This window comes from Aotus nancymaae, unplaced genomic scaffold, assembly GCF_030222135.1.
Source record: "Aotus nancymaae isolate 86718 unplaced genomic scaffold, 86718_ANA_hifiasm-v0.15.2.pri h1tg000018l, whole genome shotgun sequence".
Taxonomy (NCBI): Eukaryota; Metazoa; Chordata; class Mammalia; order Primates; family Aotidae; genus Aotus; species Aotus nancymaae.
Genome location: NW_026988430.1, coordinates 1,253,526 through 1,280,316, shown reverse-complemented (window position 1 = coordinate 1,280,316; position 26,791 = coordinate 1,253,526). Strand labels below are relative to the sequence as shown.

The 26,791-nt window shown below is 61.1% G+C and overlaps 2 protein-coding genes across 2 annotated transcripts in view; one reads left to right on the top strand and one right to left on the bottom strand.

Annotated features, from left to right (window-relative positions):
- Positions 1-8,961, top strand: part of SPNS2 (SPNS lysolipid transporter 2, sphingosine-1-phosphate) — a 39,650-nt gene extending 30,689 nt beyond the window's left edge. Inside the window, exons 4-13 of the mRNA XM_021671287.2 lie at positions 875-1,026; positions 1,247-1,313; positions 2,728-2,870; positions 3,162-3,314; positions 3,409-3,598; positions 3,936-4,001; positions 6,107-6,205; positions 6,291-6,454; positions 6,901-6,947; positions 7,398-8,961. Of these exons, the coding sequence (XP_021526962.2) occupies positions 875-1,026; positions 1,247-1,313; positions 2,728-2,870; positions 3,162-3,314; positions 3,409-3,598; positions 3,936-4,001; positions 6,107-6,205; positions 6,291-6,454; positions 6,901-6,943 (1,077 nt within the window). The 3' untranslated portion in view covers positions 6,944-6,947; positions 7,398-8,961. The remainder of the gene's footprint in view (positions 1-874; positions 1,027-1,246; positions 1,314-2,727; positions 2,871-3,161; positions 3,315-3,408; positions 3,599-3,935; positions 4,002-6,106; positions 6,206-6,290; positions 6,455-6,900; positions 6,948-7,397) is intronic.
- MYBBP1A (MYB binding protein 1a) lies at positions 8,828-26,234 on the bottom strand. The gene is made up of 26 exons (XM_064378066.1): positions 26,000-26,234; positions 25,735-25,830; positions 24,623-24,706; positions 24,450-24,524; positions 24,241-24,348; positions 22,304-22,479; positions 21,978-22,145; positions 21,732-21,849; positions 20,044-20,339; positions 19,010-19,120; positions 18,218-18,343; positions 17,856-18,023; positions 17,670-17,769; positions 15,290-15,386; positions 15,030-15,181; positions 14,657-14,743; positions 14,428-14,577; positions 14,183-14,353; positions 13,936-14,093; positions 12,439-12,691; positions 12,170-12,295; positions 12,020-12,088; positions 11,421-11,534; positions 11,094-11,195; positions 10,014-10,150; positions 8,828-9,848 (listed from the first exon to the last, which is right to left on the bottom strand). Exons 1-26 carry the CDS (start codon positions 26,195-26,197, stop codon positions 9,314-9,316), a joined length of 3,975 nt encoding a protein of 1,324 aa, XP_064234136.1. The 5' UTR covers positions 26,198-26,234; the 3' UTR covers positions 8,828-9,313.
- Positions 26,235-26,791: the final 557 nt, after the last annotated feature.

The window sequence follows — 26,791 nt, the reverse complement described above, 5'->3', positions numbered from 1 at the left end:
AGGTGATCCCAGGAAGAGAAACAGAGGTGAGGAGCTAAAGGCAGATGGGGAGATGGGAAGAGCGAGAGGGAGAAAGAGAGACCAGCATGAGGGGTTGGAGATGGGCCAACCCAGGCAGCACCCGCGATCACAGCCAGCTGGGGGCGAGGTGAGCAGACGGAGGGAAGTCAGGGAGCCCCCGGAGAGGGCTGGATGTGGGCGATGCTGGCCAGATGGGTGGTCAGGGTGGGGCTGGGGAACGATGACCAGGCTGGGTTCTCAGGTCCCGGGCAGCTGAGGAAAGGAGGGGACAGGTCCACATCAAAGGGTCGTGCCACCAGCAGCTGGCAGGGCCCCACCCTTCCCCGCTGAGCCAGGCTTTGCCCTTTGATGTGTGCAGGGGGAGGGGCTCTGGGCCCCCTGGGCTTCCCTGCCCACTCCCGACTCACACTGGGCCCGCAGCACTGCCAGAGTTGGCCCAGTCACCCGGCTTGGGAGAGGGACAGAGTGAAGTGTGGTGGCTTGAGACTCCCGAAGTGCAGTCAGAACCAGGGAGCAGGTCTCCTAGTTGGTGGAGAGTGGACGCCCAGGTTTGTGTTCCCAGAGCTTATGGAGGCAGAGGGGTCTGCCTGGGCCATACCACTCTCAAGCTGGGATCATCTTGTCCCATCCCAGCATGGGCCAGCCAGGCCCCATCAGACCCACTCTACAGAGGGGCAAACTGAGGCCCGGAGTGGCCGGGGAGGTCATTTTTACAGAGGTGCAGCCCACCAGCACCCTTTCCCTTCTCTCTCCTGGCTCCTGGGCCTTGCCGGGGTAGGGAGCAAGTGGGAGGCAGAGATGAGAGGCAGAGAGTGGGTAGCCGGTCCCCAGCATCCGCCACCCCTCCCCACAGTACTTCTGGCTGCTGGTCCTGTCCCGGGGGCTGGTGGGCATCGGTGAGGCCAGCTACTCCACCATCGCGCCCACCATCATCGGCGACCTCTTCACCAAGAACACGCGCACGCTCATGCTGTCCGTCTTCTACTTCGCCATCCCACTGGGCAGGTGAGAGCCGAGACACCAGGGTCTGGCTGAGGATCTCGGAAAGGTTCCCTGCACCCTCAGGGAACTCAACAGGTGGATGGTCAGCCTTTGAGAAACGCCTGGACCTGCTCCCTGGCCAGCTGGCTGGGTGGTGAGGGTGGGCAGCCTCCTTGCGGACCAGCGGGCACTCCCTGTCCCCAGCCGGTCTCTGCTCAGCCTGACATGTGTCTCTTCTCTGTAGCGGCCTGGGCTACATCACTGGCTCCAGCGTGAAGCAGGCAGCCGGAGACTGGCACTGGGCCTTGCGGGTAAGGCCTACGTCCCTTCCCTCCACAAGGACACCCTCCAGTCCAGACCTCGCCCCAGGGTTGCCCAGAGATGGAGCCCAGGCTAAGATGTAGGCCTCCAGGATTCCTCCCCAGCTGCCTGGACCCTGAAATCCCCGCCCTTCCATTAGTGCAGATTGAGGTCAGAATGCTCAGATGTGCGGGGAGCCAGACACAGTCCCGCCGCCCTCAGGGCCCCCAGGCTGAGGGTTGGAATCTCCCACCCGGGAGTCCCAGGTTGAGAAACAAAGATTCTCCCACCATGTCAGGAAATTCCAGGTCCATGGTGGTGCTTCCTGCTTCGAGCCCTGGCGCTGTGCTAGGGTAAGGCTGGGACAAGACCTCTGCGTGGAGGCCCCAGGGTCTGGAGTCACTTCCTGTCTCACTGGGTTTGGGGCAAGTTACCGAGGCCCCAGGACAGTGCAATCGGAGGAAACAGAGGCCCCCAGTCTCTCGGAGGAGCGGAAGCTTAAGACAAAGTGTTTTTTCCTAAAAGCAGGAAGGAAGCGGCCTCCGTGGAATTTCTTAATGGGGGGGTGAGAGGGAGGTGGCATGCAGAGGAACTCCCCAACCCAGGGGCTCCCAGTCCCAGGGGCACGAGGGGAGACTGTTCTGAGGGGCTGGTGATGATGGAATCCAGGCTGCCAGGATGTCACCCTCCCATCCGGAGAGAAACCTGGGGCCTTGGAGGTTCTCTTCTGGAAAATGGGCAGGACACAGGGAAGACCCAAAAGGGCTGGTGAGCCTCTTCTTGTGGGGCCTGTATGGGCCACCCCCCTAAATGCCAGCCCACCTGGTCTGTCAGTCAGATGCTCCGCGCCCAGACAGCACCTTCCCAGTGCCCTGTGGCTGAGGAACCTGTGTTGGGAACCTGCCTCAGGAATTGTCTCCTCCCTCAAAGTCATCATCCCATCTGGCTATCTACTCTCTCATTCGTCCATCTGTCTGTCCATCCATTCATCCATTCATCCATCCATCCGTCTGTCCATTCATCCATCTGTCCATACATCCATATATTGATTCATCCCTCCTTCCCTCCCTCCCTCCATCCCTCCTTCTGTTCTCCATCCATCTCTTCGGCCATCTCTCCTCCTCTGTCCATCCACACACTGCTCCACTTACCCACCCCTTCTTCTTCTTCCAGTCTGTCTGGCTTCCCTGCACCTTCCCCGCTCCGGTCCTGCCCCTGGTCTGGAAGGTCCATCTCAAGCCCACAGCTCCTTGACTGACCTTAGCCCCAGCTTTTCTTAGCAGCCCAGTTAGGAAGGCTGGGCAGACCCCAGCTCAGAGGAGAAGCTTGTGGCCTGGAGAAGGCGTGGTTTGCCTGAGACCCCCCTTCTGCAGCAGAGATGAGGCTGGCCAGGCCCTGGTGTCCTAACTTCCTGCTCCCTGACAGGTGTCCCCTGTCCTGGGCATGATCACAGGAACGCTCATCCTCATCCTGGTCCCGGCCACCAAGAGAGGCCATGCCGACCAGCTTGGGGACCAGCTCAAGGCCCGGACCTCATGGCTCCGAGATATGAAGGCCCTGATCCGAAAGTGAGTACGACTGGGAAGGGCCTGGTGGGCAGGGGGAGAAGTGCTGAGGTGAGGGGCTCTCCCTGCAGGGCAGCCCCCCACACCCTCAGCCGGACACCCGCCAGTTCTGCTGTCTCAGCGCTGGGAGGGACGTTTGGCCCCAAGAATCTATTATTCCTGCAGCCTGAACCCTCAACCCTGGGGTCTGTAAGACGAGGCATTTGGGGCATTCTGTCCCCCCAGTGCACGGGGCTGCCCGTGGGAGCTGGAGGAGGTCCCTCAGCTCAGCGCCACTGCCTGGCCTCTCCCCAGCCGCAGCTACGTCTTCTCCTCCCTGGCCACGTCGGCTGTCTCCTTCGCCACAGGCGCCCTGGGCATGTGGATCCCACTCTACCTGCACCGCGCACAAGTCGTGCAGAAGACGGCGGAGTCGTGTAGCAGCCCGCCCTGCGGGGCCAAGGACAGGTGGGGCTCCTTGGGGTGGGACCTCGGACAGGAGGGCCCCTCAGCCTGAGCCCTGACCCCCCTCAACTCATGCCCCCATCCTCTGTCCCCACAGCCTCATCTTTGGGGCCATCACCTGCTTTACGGGCTTCCTGGGCGTGGTCACGGGTGCGGGAGCCACGCGCTGGTGCCGCCTGAGGACCCAGCGGGCTGATCCCCTGGTGTGTGCTGTGGGCATGCTGGGCTCTGCCATCTTTATCTGCCTGATCTTCGTGGCTGCCAAGAGCAGCATCGTAGGGGCCTATGTGAGTGCGGTGGGGGGAGGGGTGCTGGGGGAACTGGGTCTGGACCACAGGAGGGTCTGGAATGGGAAATTCGGTCTGACTTGTGGGACGGTCCCTTCCCTTGGGAGGCTCCTGTTCTCTGGCTGCCCCTGTGCATCCCTGGTCTGTTGGGGCCTCTGGGTGCCTTGGGGCAGTGGGCATGGCTTGAAGTCTCTGGACGGCCCATGAATGGACGCGGGCCTGGGAGAGGGGGGTGAGGTTTTGTGGGCTCCCCGCCAGCAGCCAGTGTGTAGGGAGCAGCCTGTGGCCGCTGCAGGGGGAGGGTCCCCTGATGATTGCTTTGCTCTCTCCTGGGCAGATCTGTATCTTCATCGGGGAAACACTGCTGTTTTCCAACTGGGCCATCACCGCCGACATCCTCATGGTGAGCCAGGCAGGCCGAGGTCACCTGGTGCAGCTGACCCAGGCCTCGACCTCACAGGGGAGGCTGGGAAGGGCGGGTGAGCTGGTAGGGGGTGGGCGGGAAGGCAGGCCTTCCAGGAAGGTGAAGCCAGAGGCAGGGAGGGGATCAGAGTTTGGGGTCTGCTTCTGGACAGGGCCAGGAAGCAGAGGGCTGGGCGGGCAGAGCGAGACATGGGGACTGGGTGGGGAGGGGTGTCTCGAGGCTCAGGTTAGTGTCTGGGAGGCTGGCAGTGCCAGGCTGGCACCGAGGTACTGCTGCCTGCCAGCACTCCTCCCCCCGGGTCTGAGTGTTCATGGGCTCTGCCCCTCCCTGCTCAGCTTGGCTCCCAGGCGTCCCTGCCCGAGTGCCTGTGGCTGGGGCCGGTGGACAGAGGCTGTCTTCACGGGGCCAACAATGGGCTCCAGACCAGCCAGCTGGGGACAAAGGGCCATCTGAGTGGCCAGCAGGGGCTTGTGTCCCTGGGTGGGGATGGGAGCACCCTGGGAGGAGCCAGGAGGGGGCTAGGAACTCATGGCCATCTAGGGGTGGCAGGGGTGTGACACTTGGTCCCGTGCCCAGGGATCAGCCTGGCCAGGGTCAGCAGGGGACAGGGGAGTGTGTCTGGGAGGTGTCAGGGCAGGCTCTGGGGCAGACAGAGGAAGGACTCATGAGTGGACCTTCAGGGTGCTCGGGGTCGGGTGCCCAGCATGGGACAGCCCAGGAGATGAGTCTGCCAGGCACCGCGGCCCCTGCTGGCTCCTGTGCTTTGGGAAGCCTGCCTTGCTCACCCCGAGCCTGGTGAATCTGCTTCCCCTGGGCTGTCTCTCTCTGTCCCTCTGAGTCCATGGGCTGGGGTAGCGGTGGGGAGGTCTGATGCGGCTTTGAGCCTCAGCACGGAGCCAGGCAGTGGCAGGGGTGGGCTGGGGTCGCTGCCCAGGCCCAGCGTGAAGGGAGGAGTGAGTCTGTGCAGATCAAGTGCCCTTGGTGCTGGCCAGGACCCCTCCTCCCCTGCCTCCACCACCCCCGGGGGAGCCCCTGCCGACTGCCGGCAGGGTCAGGGTCCCAGGGAAATTGTGTCCCAGTTTATTCAGTGTCAGTTTACTCCTGCTGGAAACGGGGCCACTCCATTTAACCAGATTCAGGCCTTTTTCCACCCGCCCCCACCTCTCCTGCAACGGGGTGCCCATGGGTGCTGGCTGCTGATGCCTACTAAGGCTGGCACTCCGAAGAGGTGAGGCAGCTGGAGCTCAGGGCACAGGGGCTCGGGGCACCCATGGAGCTGGCTGTGCCTGTCCTGCCCCCGCCCTAGCCCCTCCTGACTCTGGGCTGCCCAGCTTTGAAGTGCGCCTCCTGTGGCTCAGGCCTGCTTGGTCTGATGGGGGCCTGCCTGGCATTCAGTGCTGAGGTGCCCACGGGTGTGAGCAGAGGCTCTTCCAGGCAGGGGCCTGCCTCACCAGCTCCTGTCCCAGGTGTCAGGGAGGGGAACCAAGATGGGTCTTTAGCTTGATGGGACTGAGGACAAATGACCCCAGCTGGGGTTCGGGTTCCCCTGGAACATGTGCCTCTCTGGGCCTCAGTGTCCCCGTGACTATGGGCCAAGGACAGAAGCCACGGCAGCCTGGTCTCAGGAACAGAGCGAGAGCCGAGCGGGGAAGGTGGCGGTGTGGCCATTCCTGACGGCTTGGGTCCTGCGAGGCTTGGAGGGCTCTGGGCTAATGGCCTCTAGTGACTGGCGCCTGGGTAGCACCCAAATTACCTTCCCTTGACTGCGAGTAGCTGGGAGGGAGGTGAAGATTCCCATTTCTGAGGGGCGTCCTGGGGGCACAGCAGGTTTGAGGCCAATGATGCTTTCGGTCTGGGGCAGGTGGCACTGGTCTGGGCTGGAGGTGGGGAAGCCCCTGGGGCTGAGGGGGTGACTGAAGCTGTGTGTGGGTGGAGGGGCTCAGGGAGGAGAGGGGTGGCTGGCGGGGAGGAGGGCAGAGTCCAGGGGAGAGAGGAGTGAGTCTGAGGGTGTGGGGCTTCGGAGGTGCCAGGCCCTGGGTTGGGGCCGGCTCCTGGGGCCGCTGACCTGCCCGCCTCTCCCGCAGTACGTGGTCATCCCCACCCGGCGTGCCACGGCTGTGGCCTTGCAGAGCTTCACCTCCCACCTGCTGGGGGACGCCGGGAGCCCCTACCTCATTGGCTTTGTGAGTCGCCCTGGGCAGGGGCTGGCCTGGGGAGGCTGGGGACTTCGGGGGCTGTGCCCTGACACCCAGCCCCACATCCTCGCAGATCTCAGACCTGATCCGCCAGAGCACCAAGGACTCCCCGCTCTGGGAGTTCCTGAGCCTGGGCTATGCGCTCATGCTCTGCCCCTTCGTCGTGGTCCTGGGGGGCATGTTCTTCCTCGCCACGGCGCTCTTCTTCCTCAGCGACCGTGCCAAGGCTGAGCAGCAGTGAGTGGGGCTGAGGGGAGGCCTGCTGGGGAGCCCTGCTCAGGGGTGGCGGAGGGGAGACCTGGGTGCACCCAGTGGGTGGCCTGGTTGCTGAGGTCCAGCCCCTGGGCCTCCCCGCACCTGTGGGGCTCAGCGTCAGCATTGGCCTGGAGCTGTGGGGGGCCACAGGGGTGTCTGGTGGGTCCAGGCTTGGACTTGGTGGTTTTCGAAGCTGGGACCCCTCCCCCTTCCTTTTCCTCTCACCTTCTGACTTCTTTCTCCTTTCCTCTTTACTCCTCTCTCTCTCCTCTCCCCACCCCTGGGCTCTCCCACCTCCCCCTGGGGCTGACGAGGTCCCTGCCCAGCACCTCCGGTCAGCTGGCTCCCACGACGCGATGTGCCAGAGCAGTACCCGGGCCCGGCCCCTGCTGACGCGCCACCCTGACCCCCGCCCGTCTCTCCCCCAGGGTGAACCAGCTGGTGATGCCACCCGCATCTGTGAAAGTCTGAGGTGGTGAGTGCAGGCAGGGAGGCCCTCAGGGAGGGGGAAGGCCAGGGCTAGGTGACAGGGAGCACTCTTCCTCTGGAGTCCCCTCCTGCCCCAGCACCTCCCACCAACCCTGGGCTTGGACTCTGATGTTGCCAGAATTCACTGATGGAGCCATGGGTCAGGGTTCCTGCTTCCAGTAAATAGCTCCCCCTTCCTTCCAAGGGCTGGGTGGGGCCTGGCCAGGACTCCCCACTCTATCCGGACTTCCACCCTCCCGGGTCCTCCTGGATGTACCAGGGTCTGGCTCCTAGGACCTTCCCTGTGGGAGCTAGAGCTTCCCAGAAGCACGAGAACCAGGGTCACAGCCCCAAGCCCAGGGGGAGGCCTGCTGCTCCAACGGCAAGTGGAGGAGGGAGGGCAGCCTGGCAGGGGGCCCCACTGACCCTGTTTCTGACCTGATGCCCCTTTCCCCAGGTGCCACTGGGACAATGAAGAACCCACACTCCCACCTAGTCTGGAAGGTGTCCTACAGCATCTGGGACCGCCTGGGCTGCCCACTGGCTTTCTGTATGATCCACAGCTAGGCGCCCACCTGCTCTGGCCGGGGCCTGCTGAGTGGCCCTGGCTGCAGGAAGAGGCGGTGTCCTCAGTCACTCTGGAAGGCTGTGTGTGTTGGAGCCACGAGGTTGGACAGATTCCCGGCCCCAGGTTTGGGCTGCCGGGCCCCTGGGGCCAAGGAAGAAGGCAGCCTGAAGTGGGTGTCCGGCGAGAGCCTGGCCTGCCACCAGCCTATGGGATCCTAGGCAAGTCCCTGCCCTCCCTGGAACGAAGGGCCAGGGGGCTGGACTTTCCCAGGCAACTTGCTGGGCAAAGCATGATCCGCAGCTTTGAAGACTCACCAGGCCCTGGGCCATACGGAGAGAGAACGACTCAGGCCTCGGGGCGGCAGTCCCAGCTTTGAGGCCCAGGCGAGGGCCGGCATGCAGGACCACTGTCTCGGCTGGCTTCTGACCTCGGGGACATCAGACTCAACCTGGCAGATGAAGCTAGGCACCCCCTGGCTAGGCTGGTCTCTCTTAAGGCCACTGTCTCACTGTCTCGGGTTGGCCGCTGGCCTGGAGGTCCCAGGCGGGGACTGTTCTGACAAGCTGGCATCACCAGGGGTGAAGGCCCTGGCTGCAGCGGCGCACCACCTGGGCCCCAGGCTCGTGGTCTCGGGGGTTCACACACCAGCCCACCTCTGCAGGGCTTCTGGTGGCCCTGGGAATATGTCTGCTGTCTAGCCCTTCCCTGCCACCACCCCAAGCCAGGAACCCACTCCCTCCAGAGGTTGGGCTGAGCCTTGGCCAGGGCCAGGGCCCAGGAGACCATTCCCAGAATCCACAGGGCAGCCGCCAGGGCTCTGCTGCTGGAGGAAGCAGCTCTCCACAAAGCTTCCTGCATGGGCTGAGGTGCTGGGAGAGGCCAGCCCCTATTACACAAATGACCCCCGGGGCCAGGCCTTCACCCTGGCTTTGATCATCCCACTCACGCCTGTGCGCACACCAGGATGCAGCTGCCAACGTCACACCAGCCCCAAACCCCTTTGGGGGAGCTTAGCCCCTGTGTGACACTCTCCCTGCACATTTGCTGCCATCAAGGTGGTGCTGGTGTGGGGGGCCCCTGTGGCCAGTAGGAGACCCTGAGAGCTGGCTTGGACAGTGCTCTTCCCACCCCTTAGTTACTGGCTGGCTGTGGCTTCAGTGGGTGTAAGCTAGTGGAATACCCACCCACCGAGCTCTGGGGTACCCGGGAGGCCTGACGAGGGTGGGGTGGGGGTGGTACCCCTGAAGCCCGGCCTCCACCCCAGCCTCAGCCGGGGCCCCAGCGATGTTTTCTTGTTGTACAAGAACCAGGTCCAAGTGTTGCCTCCTCTTCCTTCCGGAAGCCAAACTGCTCCTTTATTTTTTAGAGCTGCTGATTGTGAATCTCAGAGTCTTAAGAGAAAAGCCAAATATATTCCTCTTGTAAATGAAGAAATAAACCTATTTAAATCATCCCCTGTGGCTCCTTCAGCAAAAAAGCCTGGGGGGGGGGGCGGGGTGCAAGAGATGGTCACACCTGTACCCAGCCTGCAGCCAGCATGTCACCCTGTACCCACCCAGGCGAACCCCAGAGCCCTGGACCTGGCCCACAGGGCCCTGAAGCCACAGTTCCAGCCTAGAACCAGGGAGGTTCTCTGCATTCTGGGACCCCTGCAGGAACAGTCTGGGTTGTGCTTACCAGAGCAGGATGCCTGGGCAGGCAGTGACACCCTCCCTGGGGACAGAGCCTTAGAAGTGGCTTGCATATTCAAATCATGGTGGAAAAACAGGAGTCTTGGGCAGATGGAGGCTGAGGGTGGCCTGCACTCAGGGCTTCCCCGCCTTCCTCAGCTGCACGTTCTTCTTCTTGGCCCCACTCTGTAGCAGGCTGGGGCTCCTGATGACCAAAGGTGGCCTTGCCTTTTTCCGTGCCAGTGTGGATGGTGACGATTTGTCCAAGACCCCCTTTTTGGGAAGAACCTCCTGGGGCTGCTTTTGGCCTGCAGGCTTCGTGGAAGACCCGGGAGCTCCATTCACCTGGGACAGCTTCTGGTTTTTCTTCCGCAGTTTTGGGGACTTGGCAGGGGTGCTGGGGCTCAGGGTGGGGGTGCCAGGGGCTGGGCCCTTGGTGGTAGGCGTCCCATTGGCCTGGGCCAGGACCTTGGCCTTTGTCCTGTTCCTCTTCCTGCCCGTGCTGGAGGACTGGCTCCCGCCGGTGGCTGCAGGCGTGCCGTCCTCCGACGTGTGTTTCTTGCGCTTCTTTGTCTCTGGCAAGAATCCCTTTTTCTTCCGCTTTCTGCTGATGGGGCTCTGGGTGGTGCTGGGGATCTCCTTGGTATCCTTCTTCTCCAACTTGGGGCGCCTGAGGGGAGTGAGCAGGTAAGAAGGTGCCCAGTGAGGGCAGCAGCCACCTCCACCCGGGTCCTGTGGGGCCTCAGAGGCCCAGGGCTCCCACATCTGAGCGTGCGCAGCAGTGTGAGGGCGATCCTAGCCCCGCCCAAGTGTGCGCCCCCTGCCCAGAACCTACTGGACTCCCAGGGTTTTCATGGCCTGCCAGTAGAGGTCCAGCAGGCGGCTGGAGCTGGTGGAGTGCGCCCCCTGCCGCAGGCCCTGCTGCTGCCTCTGCAGCACGCCCAGGAGCACCGTCAGGTCCAAGGTCAGCTTCTGCAGAGGGTGGGAAGGGAGAGCAGTGGTGGCCGCAGGGGGCAGGCCTCTCTGGGGCTCCTGGTGGTCTTCCCACCTTGGCCCCGCTGCTGTCTCGCCAGCGACCCCTGCACTCTCCTGGGTCTCAGCCTCTTCTTCTGCCTGTTAAGGTGTCCGTGTCTCTCTCACCATTGGAGGAAACACGTGCCCAGGTGTTGGTTCTCCTCCTCCCCACAGCCGCAGGCCTGGTCTCAGAGTCTCCACCGTGGCCCTGGCGCGCCCACCTCCAGGAGGGCCATCCCCGCCACTCCATCACCGTGGGGCTGCCAAAGCCCTTCCCCCTAGCCTCCCTGCATGTCCTGAATGGGTTAGTGTTGGAATCTGCTGGCTTTCAGGAGCCCCGCTCTCCTGGCTTCCTCGCCCCACCTCTGCCCACCGGCGCAGCCTTGGCAAGCTCTCCCTCCATAAGGGCTGACTGGCATCTATGCTGAGGCCTCCCAAACCTTGCCCTCTGGGCCAGACTAGGGGACCGAGATAGCCACCTACAGCTGCCTCCTGGCCCTGCCCTGTGGCTGCCCAACATGTCACATTCCACCCGCCCACACCCTGCACCAGGCCTGGAAACATGGCCTCCCTAACGTATGTCCACCCTGAGTCTTCTCCCACCCTTCACCGTCTCCAGCCCTGCCAACCCCTTCTCAGCTTTCTCACTGGACACGGCAGCGCCACACCCTTGCACCCCGCCCTGCAGGACAGGGTGGCACAGTCCCTTCCCTAGTCACTCGCCCATCCACGGCTCTGTAACTGCCCAAATGACAGCCCAGAGCCCCGACCAAGGCACTGAGAACCTTCCCCACATGACCCCCGCCCCCGAGGTCTGGCTCGGGGAATGGCACTGCTGCCCGGGAGGCCTCGGGGCCCCCAGGAGGAACCCGACACTGCCCCGGGCTGGGCCCCGCCTCACCTCGTGTTTGCAGGTCCTGAAGACAGTATTGAGCAGCTCCAGGGAGGACAGCGCCTGCTGGTGCTCCGCCTTGGTCTGCGCCTCCCCCAGTGTGCGCAGGTTCTGGGGAGGGGTGGCCAGGCTGAGGCACTCCGGAGAGCTGTCAAAGCCTTTGTTTCCCAGAAGGGACTAAAGCCCAGAGGCAGGGACTGTCTCCTGGGACAATCCCAATTCCCTGTCCCCCCACCCCCGACAATCCAGAAGGCTCAGGCTCCAAATCCTGGCTGGTCCTCTCCCAGAGAACCGATCCCGAGCAGGCGGGGAGGATGGGTGCCCCCCGGCTGTTACCTCCGTGACCTTTGTCAGGACCTGGCCGATCAGCTGCTTCCACTCGGGGTCCTGGAAGCATGACCTCACCTCCCGCATGGACAGGGTCTTCTGGAGCAGCAGGCAGGCTTGTGCCTGTGGTTGAGTGAAGGCGGGTGCCTGGAGCCTTAGCACATCGGGTGCAAGAGGCTGAGGGGGGCGAGGGGGCCTGCCAGGCATGGCTGTGGGTGGCGTACGAGGTCACGTGCTGCTCTGGGCTCCGTGACCACCTGCTCTCGTGCCTTCATGTACAGGTGGGGGCACCGAGGCCTCCCAGCTGGAGAGAGGTGGGACCTCAGGTGGGGCAATTCCTACCCATTCCTGGCTAATGCCATCTTCATTCAGTCTGCCCCCAGCAGCCCTGGCACCTGAGCAGACACTACCGGGGTGTCCTGTGTGGCCAGATGGGCAGCGGTGGCTGCGGGAGTGAGGCTGGCCCCACCCCCTCAGCGCCTCTGTGCTCACGGTGTGGCAGGGACGGCTGCGCCCGTGTTCACCAGGGCAGCGCTCTGGGGCCTCAGAAGCGGGTTAAGCAGGTTAATTCACACAGGCCCTGGGCTGGGAGCCGGGAAGTCTCTTACCTGCTGGTGGGGCCGCCCTGGGCCTGTGACGTGCTGGACCAGGACGGGGAGCAGGCTCTTACAGAGCACCTGGCGGGGAGGGGAGGGCTGTGAGGCATGGGTGGGGCTGAGCAGGGACCCCAAGTGGGCAGGGTGGGCCCCGACACTCACCGGGTGCCGGGAGAAGAGGCTGAGGAACATGGGGACGGTGAGGGGGCTGTGGCGCTTGGTCAGGAAGGAGCTCAGTGCTGACGAGTAGACGCGCATTGCGAGGTTCAAGTCCAGACAGCCGGCGGCCTAGGCCAGGTGAGAGAGCTGGCTGAGGCCAGGAGAGCGCCTCTGGGATGGGAGCAGAGACTGGGCTAGCTTCGGACAGCGGAGGGTTGCGTACTGGGGAAGTGTGAAGTGCGTGGGCTCCGCCTGGGCCAGGCCCTGCTCACCTGCGGGCCCTCGGGCGCAGGGCTGGGGTTGGTGCCAGCCTCCAGCTCCTCCTGTGTCTTGTGCACACGCCCCTCGGCAGTGCTGCCCTTCAAGACCCGGAGCAGGTAGAGGGAGGCGTTGAAGTGGTAGAGGGCGGTGGAGGAGTCGGGCTGGCGGCCAGCCTGCTCCACCAGCTGTGCCACCTGGCCATGCAGGGCCTCGACGCGGTCACCCAAGTCATGGCAGTAGCGACGGCCACGGCACAGGTGGTGCCTGTGGGTGGTGAGGACAAGAGCTGGTCAGAACACTCTCGGTCCACCCCGCTCTGCCAAGCAACGCCAAGCAAGTCCCACTTTACAGGTGGGGAAACAGACCTGGAAGACAGATGTGACCGAGGCCACCGAAGAAAGCAGGGCTGCCTGCAGGTTGCTTGGGAGCTATGTGGGCTCGGCGTGCTTGGGCGAGGGGGCACCCCAGGGGAGAACAGAACAGCTCCCTGAGGGGGGTGCTGCACCAGGGCCAACCACCCACCTGGCGCACCTCTCCTGTGCATACTCGTCCCTCGTGGGGCAGTGGCCTCCAGGCCTTTTGTAAGGCGAGGCGAGGGTTCTGTGCTCAGAACCCTATGTGGCCCTGCAGGGCCGGGACAGAGTGGGGACGAGGGGCAGGGTGCTCAATGAGCGACACTGTCCACGCACGCTGGCAGAACTATCTGAGAAGGTGTGGCCTGGGGCTGAGTGGAGGATGACCGCCAGTCACGCCCCCCCCCCCCGCAGACCATCCGCGCAGTGTCCAGGGGCCCAGGCCTTCAACTACCCAGCACCTGAGCCCTGAAGGTAGGTCTGCACCTGGCGCCTGCTTGGCTGGCTCTCCCCCGCCTGCCATCGCCTCCCTGCTGGGCCTGCCTCCAGCCCAGCCCTGCCCAAAGCTTTGTCCACGCCGCCAGCCATTTCCGAAAAGGGAAACCAGACCCACAGCCTTCCCCACGACGAGGCTCCTGCTGAAAATGCCTCTGTGGCCCCCAGCCCCACTAGGGTCAGGGCCTGTGAGGGTACAGGGGCCTGTGGCCTCAAGCCTCGCCTGACCTCCCAGCTGGATGTCTGACCGCCTCCCATCGGGATGCTATTTCCCCTTTCTGCACTCCTCAAGGCCTCCCAGCCTGACAAACTCCCAGGTACACTGCACCTCCGAGGACTGGGTGGGTGTCCCCTGCCACAGGTGCTGCCACTGTCCCCACCCACCCCCCACACAGCCCCATTGGAGATTGTCAAGGGCTGGGATGGACCCCAGCTCCAGGGCACCACTCGCATGTGTCAGGAGAACACAGGGATGGACCAAGGACTGTGTGAGTCACTGAGTGACACATGACCTAGGGCTGAGCAGTGAGCCTGCGAGCTAGGGCCCAGGCTGGAAGCTTGGCTCTCTCCTTCCTGTACAAAAAGCAAGCCAGGAGTTCTGCCTGGGGGCTGGGGGCTGGGGACTGCTGGCCGCACCCGCCCGCCCTGCCCCACGCTCACGTGAAGATGCGCGCCGTCTTGTGCAGGAGGTCCTGCTCCTGCTTGGAGCTGCTGCTGCGCAGGCTGCGCCGGATGATGCTAAGCAGGGGCTCCAGCAGCTCCAGGACCAGGACGTTCTCGGGCTGCTTGGTCACCAGCACCTCCACCAGGTCCAGCACCTGCGGCCAGGAGAGCTGGTTAGCAAGGCGGGGGCGGGGCACAGGGGGACGGTGATGGAGGCGGTGGGGGCGCTGGCCCCCAGGTTCACCCGAATCTGGAAGTCGCGCCGCAGCGCCTTCTCCTTCTGCAGCTTGCTCTTCTCGTCTCGCCGGGCCTGGATCCGCAGCTTCTGCTCAGCAAAGAGGCTGGCGAGGCTCTGGTCCAGGGCCATCATGGCCTCGTCCCCCAGCTCCTCCTCGTCCTCACTCTCCTCTCCACCCTGAGGGACAGAGGCCCAGCGGTCAGCCTGGCACACAACATGGGGACTCACGAGCCCTCCCTGGCCCCGCTCACCAGTGCCTTCCCAGCCTGCAGCACACTCATCAGCTGCTCCCGGAAGCCCTGGTCCACATCCCCGTCGCGCTCCTCCTCCTCGCTCTCCTCCCCCTCGCTCTGGTCTTCGCTCTCTGAGCCTCTGTTCTCCTCGCCGTCCTCGCTCTTGTCCTGTGGGTGGGGGCAGGCTCGTCACACACCTCCCGATCTTCCCACTCCCGCCACCCTGCCTGGCCCGTGCTGGCGGCACCTCTGCAGCCTTCAGCCACCGCTCGTCAGACTCGTCCGTCACCACCACGTGGTCATCCTCATTCTCATTGGTCTCAGGGTTCAGCACCTGGGGAGGAGACCTGGCCACTGACCCATCTGTGGCCCCCGCCCTCCTGACCAGGCCCCGCCCGGCCTTGGCCAAAGGTCCCCATTTCAGGGAAGAAAACAGAGCCTAAGAGAGGTGGCCACACCCTGCAAGGCCAGGACAGGGCCTCGTTGAGATCCCTCCCACCAGGCGCAGGCTGGCAGGAGGGAGGCTGGGAGTCCGCAGGGCTGAAGCGCTCCCCCACTCGGTGCAGCTCAATGCGCAGTGAGCCCCAGTCCAAGGTGCATTCCCAAAGGTCCCAACTCACATCCAGAATCAGCTGTAGGGCACGCGGGGTCAGGTGGGAGCAGACGTGGCCGAACACGCTCCGGGCCACTTGGCGTATGAGGTGGCTCGGCTGGGCCAGCAGGGCCAGCAGGATCTCCACCAGCACCTCTACCCATGGGGGCTCCTGGGGGTCTGCAAGGGGTGGGGATGGAGCCCAGGCAGAGGGCGGTTGGCCTCACTGTGCCACTCCAGTCCCTCCCGTGCCCAAGGACGCACCGTGTCCCAGGAACAAGGACCCACCGATGGCCTTGGTGCGGCTCCCGTGGCGCCTCTCCCCCAGGCTCTTTCTGATGCAGGTCTGGATGTCACCTAGCAGGTCACAGCTCTCTGTAGGGGACTGGGAACAGGGTAGGACACACACTGGGGACAGCCCTTCTGAGCCAGGCAAGGGGCTGGCCAAAAGGAAGCAGTGGCACCAGAAACCTTCAACAGCCCAGCCACTGGCCAGCCCCGGCCAGCCACCCCGCAATCCAGAATGGAAGACCCCAGCTGGACCCCAGAATACCGAGAGCTGAGGGCCTTTTTACACCTAATAACGCAGTTACAGGATCTGAAAACCTGCAGGGACAGAACAAGGAGGCCAGCTCCCGCTTTGACACTCAAGACAGGCAGAGCTGACAAGGATGGTCAGGGTCCCAGAGCAGCCAGCAAACCCCAGCCCCCAGTTCATAATTCTAGATTATTTCCTCCATGCTTGGCTTGGCATGAGACAGAATTCAAAGTCATTAGTTTCAACGAATTTAATTATATCTGAACTCATCTGACGGGATAGCCCCAGACTCCAGGGACTGAAGTGGCGGAGTGTGTGCATGTGCAGGGCATCTTGACAACTGTGTGATCTTTGGTACCGAAACGGCAGACTTTCCCCTCGCAACGCAGTGGGCAGCTTCAACGTTTAGGCCAGGGTGGGGAAAGCAGCCCAAAGCCCTGGTCACTGCACCCAGCTCCAGGCTGTGTGCCACGCAGGTCCCTGTCCTCCGGGCTGCACCTTTTTAATTTATTCATTTTTTCTGAGACGGAGTCTCATTCTGTTGCTCAGGCTGGAGTGCAGTGGTGCGATCTCAGCTCACTGCGACTTCCGCCTCCCAGGTTCAAGCAATTCTCCTGCCTCAGCCTCCCGAGTAGCTGGGATTACAGGCTTCTGTCACCACGCCTGGCTAATTTTTGTATTTTAGTAGAGACCGAGTTTCAGTATGTTGGCCAGGCTGGTCTCAAACTCCTGACCTCAGGTGACTCGCCTGCCTCGGCCTCCCAAACTGCTAGGATGACAGGTGTGAGCCCCCGCGCCCAGCCACAGCTGCACCTTTCATCTGAGGGTTGGCACAGCAAACTGCAGCCTCCTCTGTGCAAGTCAAGACCAGAGACCCCAAGGTTGCAGGCTCCATGTGTGTCCTGGAATCAGCATGGGCAATCTTTACCCACACAGCTCATCCACAGGCTGGGCTTGGAATAACTAAAGCTGGCAAGTAAAACTACCACAGCCAAGTGGCCAGACTGGCAAGTGAGAGACCCATCTACTCAGGCTACGTAAGATCAGCAGTCTCGATAACAGCCTCCCATGTTGTGAGAAGAAAACTCTCTAAGAATCAGGGTAAGGGCAGACGCAGTGGCTCACACCTGTAATCCCAGCACTTTGAGAGGCCAAAGTGGGCGGATTGCCTGAGGTCAGGAGTTCAAAACCAGCCTGGCTAACATGGCGAAACCCTGTCGCTACTAAAAATACAAAAATTAGCCAAGCGCGGTGGCAGGCACCTGTAATCCCAGGTACTCGAGAGGCTGAGGCAGGAGAATTGCTTGAACCTGAGAGGCGGTGCTTGCAGTGAGCCAAGATCATGCCACTGCACTCAAGCCTGGGCAACAGAGCAAGTCTCCATCTCAAAAAACAAACAGACGGCCGGGCGTGGTGGCTCACGCCTGTAATCCCAGCACTTTGGGAGGCTGAGGCAGGCAGATCACGAGGTCAAGAGATCGAGACCATCCTGGCCAACATGGTGAAACCCCGTCTCTACTAAAAATACAAAAAAATTAGCTGGGCGTGGTGGCGCGCGCCTGTAGTCCCAGCTACTGGGGAGGCTTAGGCAGGAGAATTGCTTGAACCTGGGAGGCGGAGGTTGCAGTGAGCCAAGGCTGCGCCACTGCACTACAGCCTGGTGCCTGGTGATGGAGTGAGACTCTGTCTCAAAAAACAAAAACAAAAACAGACAAACAAAAAAGGAATCAGTGTACTGAGTGTTGAATGTGGTCAGGGCTTCCTGATGGGAAGAACTGACAGGGAGACCTCGTGGTTCTAGAGAACCTGTGGCCAGAAGGTGTTCCCACAGCCGGAGGGTACAGTGCAAGTTACTCTGCCTCCGAGTCTGTTTCCCCATGTCAAACATGGAGAAGCGGAGTCTGCCTCAAGTTGCGGGGATTAAGAAGGCCTGCCTGGAAAGCTCAGGACACCAGCTGGTGCCTGCTAAGGGGCTGGAGTGATGTTTCCTTGGGTGATAATTCCACTCATGACGAGGCTGGCTTAGGAAACCTCCCAACGTAACTCCCCAAGCCTTTCCTGGCTCCCCACCATAGCCCTCATAGCCGCAGGACCCCAGGCTCACGGCCCCTCCACCCCAGGCCACAGTACCTTGAAGAGGTGGATGCCCACGAGCAGCAGAAGGTGCTGGAAGGCAGCAGCCCTGGGCTCTGAGGAGGCGGCCTCCAGCTCCTTCAGAGTCTGCAGCATCCTGTGGGGAGCCAGGCGGATCCTCAGGCCCCGGCCGCCATCAGACCGCAGCGTCCTGCCCACCCCCTGGAAATCCCACCCGCTCACCGGTCCCAGGCCTGGCGTTGCTGCGCAGTGAGGGGTGTCACGGGGGTCACGCTGTGGCTGTGATTCAGCAGCAGGTCTGCGAACTGCACCAGGCGGTAGGTCCAAGGCTGCCCGCCCCGGGTCTGCTCCGGTGCCAGCTTGAACTGCGTGCTGAGGGTCTGCAGCAGACTGGGCAAGGGGCAGGGCTTAGTCACCAGACCAGACGAGTGAATACAGCTGCCTCCCTCTGCCCTCCCACCTCTTCAGGACCTGCTACAACTCCCTGGGCCTCGGCCATTGTCCCCAGCATAGGGGAACTGCAGGGAGCAGGTGTCCTCAGGCCTTCCCACCTTCGGACCTCTCCCGAGCCGCCCCAGGCTCACCTGAAGAAGGCACTGCTGACGGCCTCTTGGGCCTGGCTTTCCAAAGGGAGGGAGAGCTGCTGCCTTGTCTCGGGGATCTGGGATGTGGGCTTCTTTGTGACGAAGAACGAGTGGAACAAACAAAACCTGGGGCGGGCGGGAGAGCAGCCGGCGCTGTTCACAGCCATTTGTTTCCACGGGCTCCCCTCCCCTGGTGGCACCACCCAGGGTTCCAGGCCAGGAGGAGGAGGGGAGGCCTTCTGTCCCCTTCTGCTCTGGGTACAGTTCTCAGGGCCCTCACGGGCAAGGCTGGAGGTGGCTGGGCCAGGAAGGGCTGGATCCCCAGCTGATCACGACTCAACCCGAGCTGGGGAGAGAGAATCAGTGCCCCGCTCAAGGAACCAAGAGACGTGAGGCTGTGTGGTCACGGCCGAGTCACGCCACTGCTCCTGCAAACATGGGGCCAGTGCAGCCCCCTCCTGCAACCAGGCACGCTGAGGGTGAGGTGAGCACCCGGCTCTGCTCGGGCACAGATGAGGCAGGTGTGGGGCAGGCTTCCCTGACACCACCCACGGGCAAAGGCTCCCTGCAGGGCATGCCCAGCATACCCGAACCTCTTAGGAGCCTGCAGCTGGGGTGCCTCCTGGGCCCCTTCCCTACAGGCTCCTGAGGAATTCCCAAGTCCCCTTGTGCATGCTCCCCACTGATGACTCAACCTAAAGGCTTCTGGTTCCAGAGGACACAAATCAGGACGAGCTGAGGGGCTCAATTCATTGACCACCCGCCCACGGGAAGCTCCAGCACCTCTCGTACCTGGCCACCTGCTCCGTCAAGGCCTCCTCCATCTCCAGGTGCAGGCTGTCCACAAGGCTCACCAGTCGAAGGATGATCCATTTCCGCAGCCGGAACACAGCTCGCTCAGGCCTGGGGCGCAGGGGTGAGGTCACGTGAGCCACTTAGAACTGGCAAAAGCGGGCTGTGCCCAGTGGCTCACATCAGTAATCCCAGAACTTTCGGAGGCCGAGGCAGGTGGATTGCTTGTGGTCAGGAGTTCGAGACCAGCCTGGCCAACATGGTAAAACCCCAACTCCACAAAAAATACAAAAATTAAGGCCGGGTACGGAGGCTCATGCCTGTAATCCCAGCACTTTGGGAGGCCGAGGTGGGCGGATTACCTGATGTCGAGAGTTCAAGACCAGCCTGATCAACGTGGAGAAACCCCATCTCTACTAAAAATACAAAAATTAGCTGGGCATGGTGGCACATGCCTGTAATTTCAGCTACTTGGGAGACTGAGGCAGGAGAATCACTTGAACCTGGGAGGCAGAGGTTGCAGTGAGCTGAGATCGCACCATTGTACTCCAGTCTGGGCAACAAGAGCAAAACTCCATCTCAAAAAACAAAAATTAGCTGGGAGTGGTGGTGGGTGCCTGTAGTCCCAGCTACTGGAGAGGCTGAGGCAGAGACTTGCTTGATTGCTTGAACCCGGGAGGCAGAATTTGCAGTGAGCTGAGATTACACGCCACAGCACTCCAGCTTAGGTCACGGAGTAAGACTCTATCAGAAAAAAAAAAAAAAAAAAAAAAAAAGAAAAAAAAAAAGAACGAACTGGCAAAAATAGGACATTCCTTTAACTGATCTCAGAGACAGAAAACCAAGCTCTCTCCCTCCCAATTGCCAGTGCGGGACCTCACAAGGAAACCGAGGCCTTGTTTGAGAGCTACGGTGCTTCCCCTCACTCATGGTTTAGAGCCAGGACACCATGGGTGGGGGGGCCGGGGTCGCTGCACTCTGCAGGCCAGGGAAGCTAACTCCTGAAAGAGGGGTCCTTCGCATGGTCCACTCACACGTGCAGCGATGCATCCTGAGCTTTCTTCTGGCTGTTGGTGCTCAAGTCAATCAAGGAGTCCAGGTCCGGCTGGAGAAACATGCCCTGTAGCCAGGCCACGTAGCCCTGCAGGGCCCGAGGGCTCAGGAACCGCACGACTCGCCAGAAGGTAGGCACTACTGGGAGGCCGTGGTTGGTGGCGGAGGAGAAGGCCACCAGCACAGCCAGCTGCCGCTCAGGGTCATCCCGGCATCCCTCTAGGAAGGTGCCCACATATTCCTCCATCTCCGGGGCGAACTTGAACTGGTTTGGGAGCTGTAAGAGTTAGGCACGGCGCTGAGCCCACGAGCTTGCAGCCTTTAGGGTTAAACCGAGGCCCAGGGTCTCCCCTTGCACACAGCAGGGCTGAGCCTGAGCTTGCTCCATTCCTGGTCACCCCAGTGCTTCTGCCTGACGTCAAGGCCTCCCCGGGTCCGACTTCCCCAGCTTCAGTGCCTCTGGCCCCAGAAGGCCCCTCTTGCCACATTGCTGGGTGGGGATGGCCTGTTTTCCTGGCTCAACGCACGGGCAGAGCGGTAGTTAAGAGGCTAGGCTGACCTGGGTTCAAAGCCTACGCCGCCAATTCCTAGCCATGTGATCTTCGGGACCGAACCCAACCACCTCTCACGCGCTTCCAGGACCCGCGCTCCGCGTTTTTGTCTGGCAGCTTAGCATTTTAGCAACCCTTTGCACTTGGCCATTACTGCCATTGTGTAGGTGAGTAAAGCGAGACACAAAAACGCCCAGAATAAAACTCCTTAGGGTCAGAGGGATCCCAGCGGGACCACGTCCGGCCTCATAGCCCAAGCTTTCATTTTAATTTTCTCCAGTTGTGCCCCTGGAGTGCAGTGCCACGATCATGGCTCACTGCAGCTTTGAAATCCTGGGTTCACGTGATCCTCCCACCTCAGCCTCCCGAGTAACTGGGACTAGAGGTGCACGCCACCGTCCAACCCAGGCTCTTAACCACTGCCTGATGCTTCAAGTCTGCCCCTCACCCAGAACGACAGCTCTCGGAAACTTGCTGCAAAGATAAAATGAGCTGCTGAGAACAATAAACCTAGCAGCGCTGACCGGGCACCAGGCACACTGGTGCTCAAACATGGTCATGACGACAGTTCTCATCACCGCAACATGGGCGGGGGTGGAGGGAGGTCTGAACAGCCCGCTGGTTACCCACACCCAAGAGGGGGCTCGCTCCTTTTCAAAACTGTCAGAGGGAAGCTGGGTGCAGTGGCTCCCATCCGTAATCCCAGCGCTTTGGGAGGCCGTGTCGGGTGGATCACCTGAAGTCAGGAATTTGAGACCAGCCTGGCCAACATGGCAAAACCTTGTCTCTACTGAAAATACAAAAATTAGCTGGGCGTGGAGGTGGGCACCTGTAATCCCAGCTACTCAGGAGGCTGAGGCATGATAATTGCTTGAACCCGGGAGGCAAAGGTTGCAGTGAGCAGAGACTGCATCATTGCCCTCCAGCCTGGGCGACAAGAGAAAACTCCAACGCAAAACAATCTGTCAGAGGAGAAGGGGTTCAGGCAGCTCAATATCCAGACAGCGGAGATGCCCAGGTCTCTGACTAGGCCCCTGATGTGCCCTCTTCCCCTTCTTGGCAAGGAGAGCCCCTGCCTAGCCTTTCCAGCAGCATCGGGCTGCACGGGCGGTGCCCACCTTGGTCGTGCATGTGTGCTCCCCGTAATGGCGGATCACATCTCCCCGCATCACCAGCTGCAGCTGCTCCTTGGTCAGCAGGGGAAGGGCAGTGCCCAGCAGGCGGAAACACAGGTAGCTAAGAGGGGGTGTGGGACAGAGCATGGTCAGAGCCCTTGGTCCCCCTGCAGGGACCTGAGGACTTGTGGCCCAGCCCCACTTCACAGACAGGGAAGGGGGCTGAGAGAGGCCACGTGCCGCACGCACCTGGCTGGCCAGAACTGCAGCTTCAGCAGCCCCTGTTCCACCACCCCCTTCCAGAACCGCAGAAACTTGTCTTCCTTGAGTGCCAGGCGGAGCAGCTCCAGAGCGACGGCGGGCAGCTTGCGCTCCTTCTTCACGGAGGAGGCTGCCATCTTCAGCACGTTCACCAGCCTGTCGGGAGCGGGAGACTCAGGGAACGCTTGCCTCACCAGCAAGGGCCAAGGTGCCAAGAGCAGCCGGGGCACCCCCAGGCCACATGGTCAATCTGGGCTTGGCCAGATGCAGTCCCACGGCCCCAGGGAGGGCAAATCCACCCACCTCCCTCACACCTGGGAACATTCTCATCCGAAAATAGGTTGACGGATCCCACCAGCTTCTTGAGCCTAGAGGGCACCTTCTGCTGGGCCAGGAGGAAGAGCTCCAGCTGTTCAGGGCAGCTGAGCATCGCATCCAAGTCGGTGCTGAGGACCTCCGGCAGCATCTCCTGCAACGTGGCCTCCGAGACCTAAGGGCGGAGAGGTAAGAAATGGCGGCTTCCTCTGCGGGGTGAGCCCAGTGCGGCCTCTTTTACCTGCCAGGCTCCTGACACAGGGCCACCTGGCCAGGCACCAGAGGCCATTTGCTAAAAAACTCAAATTTCCAGGCAGCTGGGTTTTCGACAAGCACTCCGCTGATGCTAACTGGCCAGGAGCTACCTGCCCTTTTTTTTTTTTTTTTGAGACAGAGTCTTGCTTTGCCACCCAGGCTACGTGCAGTGGTGTGATCTCAGCTCACCGTAACCTCCACCTCTCCGGTTCCAGCGTTTCCCCTACCTCAGCTGGGATTACAGGTGTGCACCTCCATGCCCAGCTAATTTTTGTATTTTTAGTAGAGATGGGGTTTCACCACATTGGCCAGGGTGGTCTCGAACTCCTGACCTCAAGTGATCCACCCACCTCAGTCTCACAAAGTTCTGGGATTACAGGTGTGGGCCACGGCACCTGGCCAGAGCTACCCATTTAATTATTCCTGGTTTTGGGATTTCAGAGGACCAGCCCATTTTATACACAAGGGGCCCTAGGTAGACGGCTGGGATTCGAATTCAGGTCCTTTTGGCTCTGAGGTCAAGACTCCTCAGCACACCCTGGCCTGGGACTTGCCAGCCCCTGCCTTTCTCTTCAGTGGCAAAAAGGCCTAGGTGTACCTTCCCAAGTCGGGTAGTGGAGGCCCACGAGGGACCAGCCTTGACCAGGACAGCAACAGCAAACGTTTTCTATACCTGCCACATGCCAGGCTCAGTTCTAGAGCGGCACTAGCCACACGGGGCTGCTGAGCACCTGAAAGGCGGCAAGTCTGAACAGGGACGTGCCTACATGTAAAATACACGCTGGATTTTGAAACACACTGAAAAAAAGAGTGAAGATACCTCAACGATTTTTTTTTTTTTTGAGACAGAGTCTCATACTGTCTACTCGGGCTGAAGTGCAGTGGTGCCATCTCGGCTCACTACAACCTCCGCCTCCCGGGTTCAAGTGATTCTCCTGCCTCAGCCTCCTGAGTAGCTGGGACTACAGGCGCCTGCCACCATGCCTGCCTAATTTTTTGTATTTTTAGTAGAGACAGGGTTTCACCATGTTGGCCAGGCTGGTCTCAAACTCCTGACCTTGTGATTGACCCACCTCGCCCTCCCAAAGTGCTGGAATTACAGGTTATGAGGCACTGCGCCCCGCCAGCTCAACAGTTTTGTATACAAATGCATATTGAAATAATATTTTAGATATACTAGATGATGTAAAATGTTACTAATGACACCTGTTTCTTTTTATCTTTTTTTTTTTGTGAGACAGAGTTTCGCTCTTATATGGCTTGGGCTGGCTGGCTGGCTGGAGTGCAATGGCGTGATCTTGGCTCACTGCAACCTCCAACTCCTGGGTTCTAACGATTCTCCTGCCTCAGCCTCCCAAGTAGCTGGGATTACAGGCATACGCCACCATGCCTGGCTAATTTTTTATATTTTTAGTAGAGACGGAGTTTCTCCATGTTGGTCAGGCTGGTCTCAAACTCCCGACTTCAGGTGATCCGCCCACCTCCCAAAGTACTGAGATTACAGGCATGAGCCACCTTGCCCGGCCTCTCTTTACCTTTTCAACAAAGTCACTGAAACACTTCAAATTATATGTCTTTATATTTCTATGGAACAGTGCTGTTCCTGATTCTCATCTGAGCCCTCTTGACGTCTCTGTAGCGGGAAGTGTCTCCCGAGTCCGCACGGCTGGTGAGCTCATACCTCAGAGAGAATGTCCACCAGGGCCTTCCGTGGCTGCTCTTGCAAGTGGTTCTGGTACTGGGCGAGGGCCTGCAGCAGCTTCACCGACTTCCTCAGCGCCTCCTGGTCCTGGTCCCCACAAAGGGGCAGAGGGTATGAGCAGGGACTGCTACTGTCCCCCACCCATCCAAGGCCAACCTACATCCCCCATGCCATCCCAAAGTTCTCACCTTCACCAGCCGGCCTGACTGAAAGAGGGCGAGCACTCCGAACAGGTTTGCAAAGAGAGCAGGTCTCACCATTGCCTAGAAAAGGATTCCAGGCACAGCATGAGGGGCCGTGGGACTTCCCACCCCCAGCCTCTCACCCCCGGGGCTGCTGACCTCCCCGGGCCCACTCTCACCTTCTTCACCTGATGCAGGTCATATTTTTCTTGAATCTGCTGCAGGATGCTGCACAAAGGGAGGTCTTCAAAAGACTGTAACAGCTGCCAGGAGGAAGAGGGGCTCAGGAAGTGGCCCAGTACCTCCTCACACCTCAACCTCCCTTCTCCCTTCAACTCCGCCCAAGAAGCCTCAGGTGCCTAGTCGCACCCTAAGAATGCCTCTGAAGCTGCTCTCAGGGAAAAGAATCTTGCCTCCCTGCCCCGTCTCCACTAGGGTTTCCAAAGTACCGTCTGCAAGTGGTTCTGGGACTGGGACTGGGACTGGGCCAGAGCAGTTTTTTTTTTCTTTTTTGAGATGGAGTCTCGCTCCATTGCCCAGACTGGAGTACGGTGTTGTGATCTCGGCTCACTGCAACCTCCACCTCTCAGGTTCAAGCAATTCTCCTGCCTCAGCCCCCACAGTAGCTGGGGATTACAGGTGTGCACCACCACACCCAGCTAATTTTTGTATTTTTAGTAAAGATGGGGTTTCATCCTGTTGGCCAGGCTGGTCTCGAACTGCTGACCTCAGGTGATCCACCCGCCTCGTCCTCCCAAAGTGCTGGAATTACAGGTGTGGGCCACCACCACTTCCAGCCACAAAAGTACCTTCTACAGCCCCTAGATTGCTCTGCTGAAATTCTCAGCCACTGGGTCTTCTCACAGCCTGGTCTGAGCTCCACTCAGGCTGATCAGGCGGGCCTGGGTCTTAACTGCTCTTCCCCTTGTCAGGGCTCCTCAGAGAGTGGGCTACTCCAATCAGCTGAATGCCCCTGCAGGCCTAAGGGAGCCCACTCCACCCAGCGCTCACTGCTTGAGCAAGTGTCCCTAAGAGGCCGGGTAACCCAAGCACCAGAAAGAAAACCTGCTCCGCTTCCCACTCCCCCTGCCTGGACTGCTTTGGAGCCAGGCCTTGATCACGCTTTCTCCACCTTCATGTGAGGAGGCTCCCACAGGCTGGCCTCCAATCAGCTCTTACACTTCCGACTTCTGTCTCGTGCTGCCCCTCCGCCGCGCTGACACACCCGCCCTCCTCACATCCCATCGTTTTCACCTGCGTGGCTGGGATCTTGCCAGGAACACCACCTCACCTGTGCCAGGGCCAAACTGTAGCAGGGCCGGGCTGTTTCTCGCCCGACCCCGAGTCCCGTGATTAGCCGCTTCAGGGCGTATTTCATCTCGGACCCCTGAGGAATCAAGCGCACCCTCGCGTTGAACGGTGACAAGAAACTGAACGCCCCCGCGCACCTTGGCATCCAGGTTCGCGACCACGTGCACCCCATCCCAAATCCCTGGGCCCGCCGCCGCTTCCTTGTCGGGAAGTGCGCGGCCCCTGCCCCAAACCCGCCGCTCCACCTTCGGCCTAGCGCGCAGATACTCCAGCAGCTTCTCCGTGGCCGCAAGTCGCGTCTCCTGCTCAGGCTTCGCAATGTCCCAGAAGAAGTCCAAGAACTCGCGGCTGTGTTTCAACAGGCCGTGGCGGTCCGCAGGCCGGGCGCTGTTCTGCATCGCGTCTCCGGGAGACATGGGCTCGGCGGGTTCCCGGCTCCCCATCTCCGCCACACTCACCAAAACACGTGTGCCCCGGATCCAGCCGCTTCCAGGTCAGGACCCGGCGCATGCGCACTGTTTTTTTGAGTTGGCTCGGAGGGGGACCTGGGAGGGGCGTGGCGGGGCAGGGGGCGGGGGACCCAAGAGGGGCGGGGCCGGGCCTAAGGGAACCAAGAGGAGCGAGGCTGGGGCGGGGACCCAGGAGGGGCGGGGCCGGGCCTAAGGGAACCAAGAGGAGCGAGGCTGGGGCGGGGACCCAGGAGGGCCGGCATTTCCGCCCTCGCTCTAAGCGGAAGTCCCTCGCTGCGCCGCTCGCGGTGGCTCCAGCCTTCCGTGGATCCCCACCGGGCGGTTTCTGAGGGCCCATCTCGGAAACAAACCGCGGTGCAGCACATCATCCGCCTTGTCCCAGGGCGGCCCTGCGCTCGGAGCCCTGAGCCATTCAACAGTTACTGGCTCCTGCTGTGTGCCGCGCTAGGCGGTTGGAACAAAGCGGCTGCTTTTGTGGAGGAACACGGAGCCAAGTGCATTAAAAATGATCATAATTATGAAGAGAACTGGGAATGCAGGGTTCAGAGGGAGCCTTTTCACTGCTGG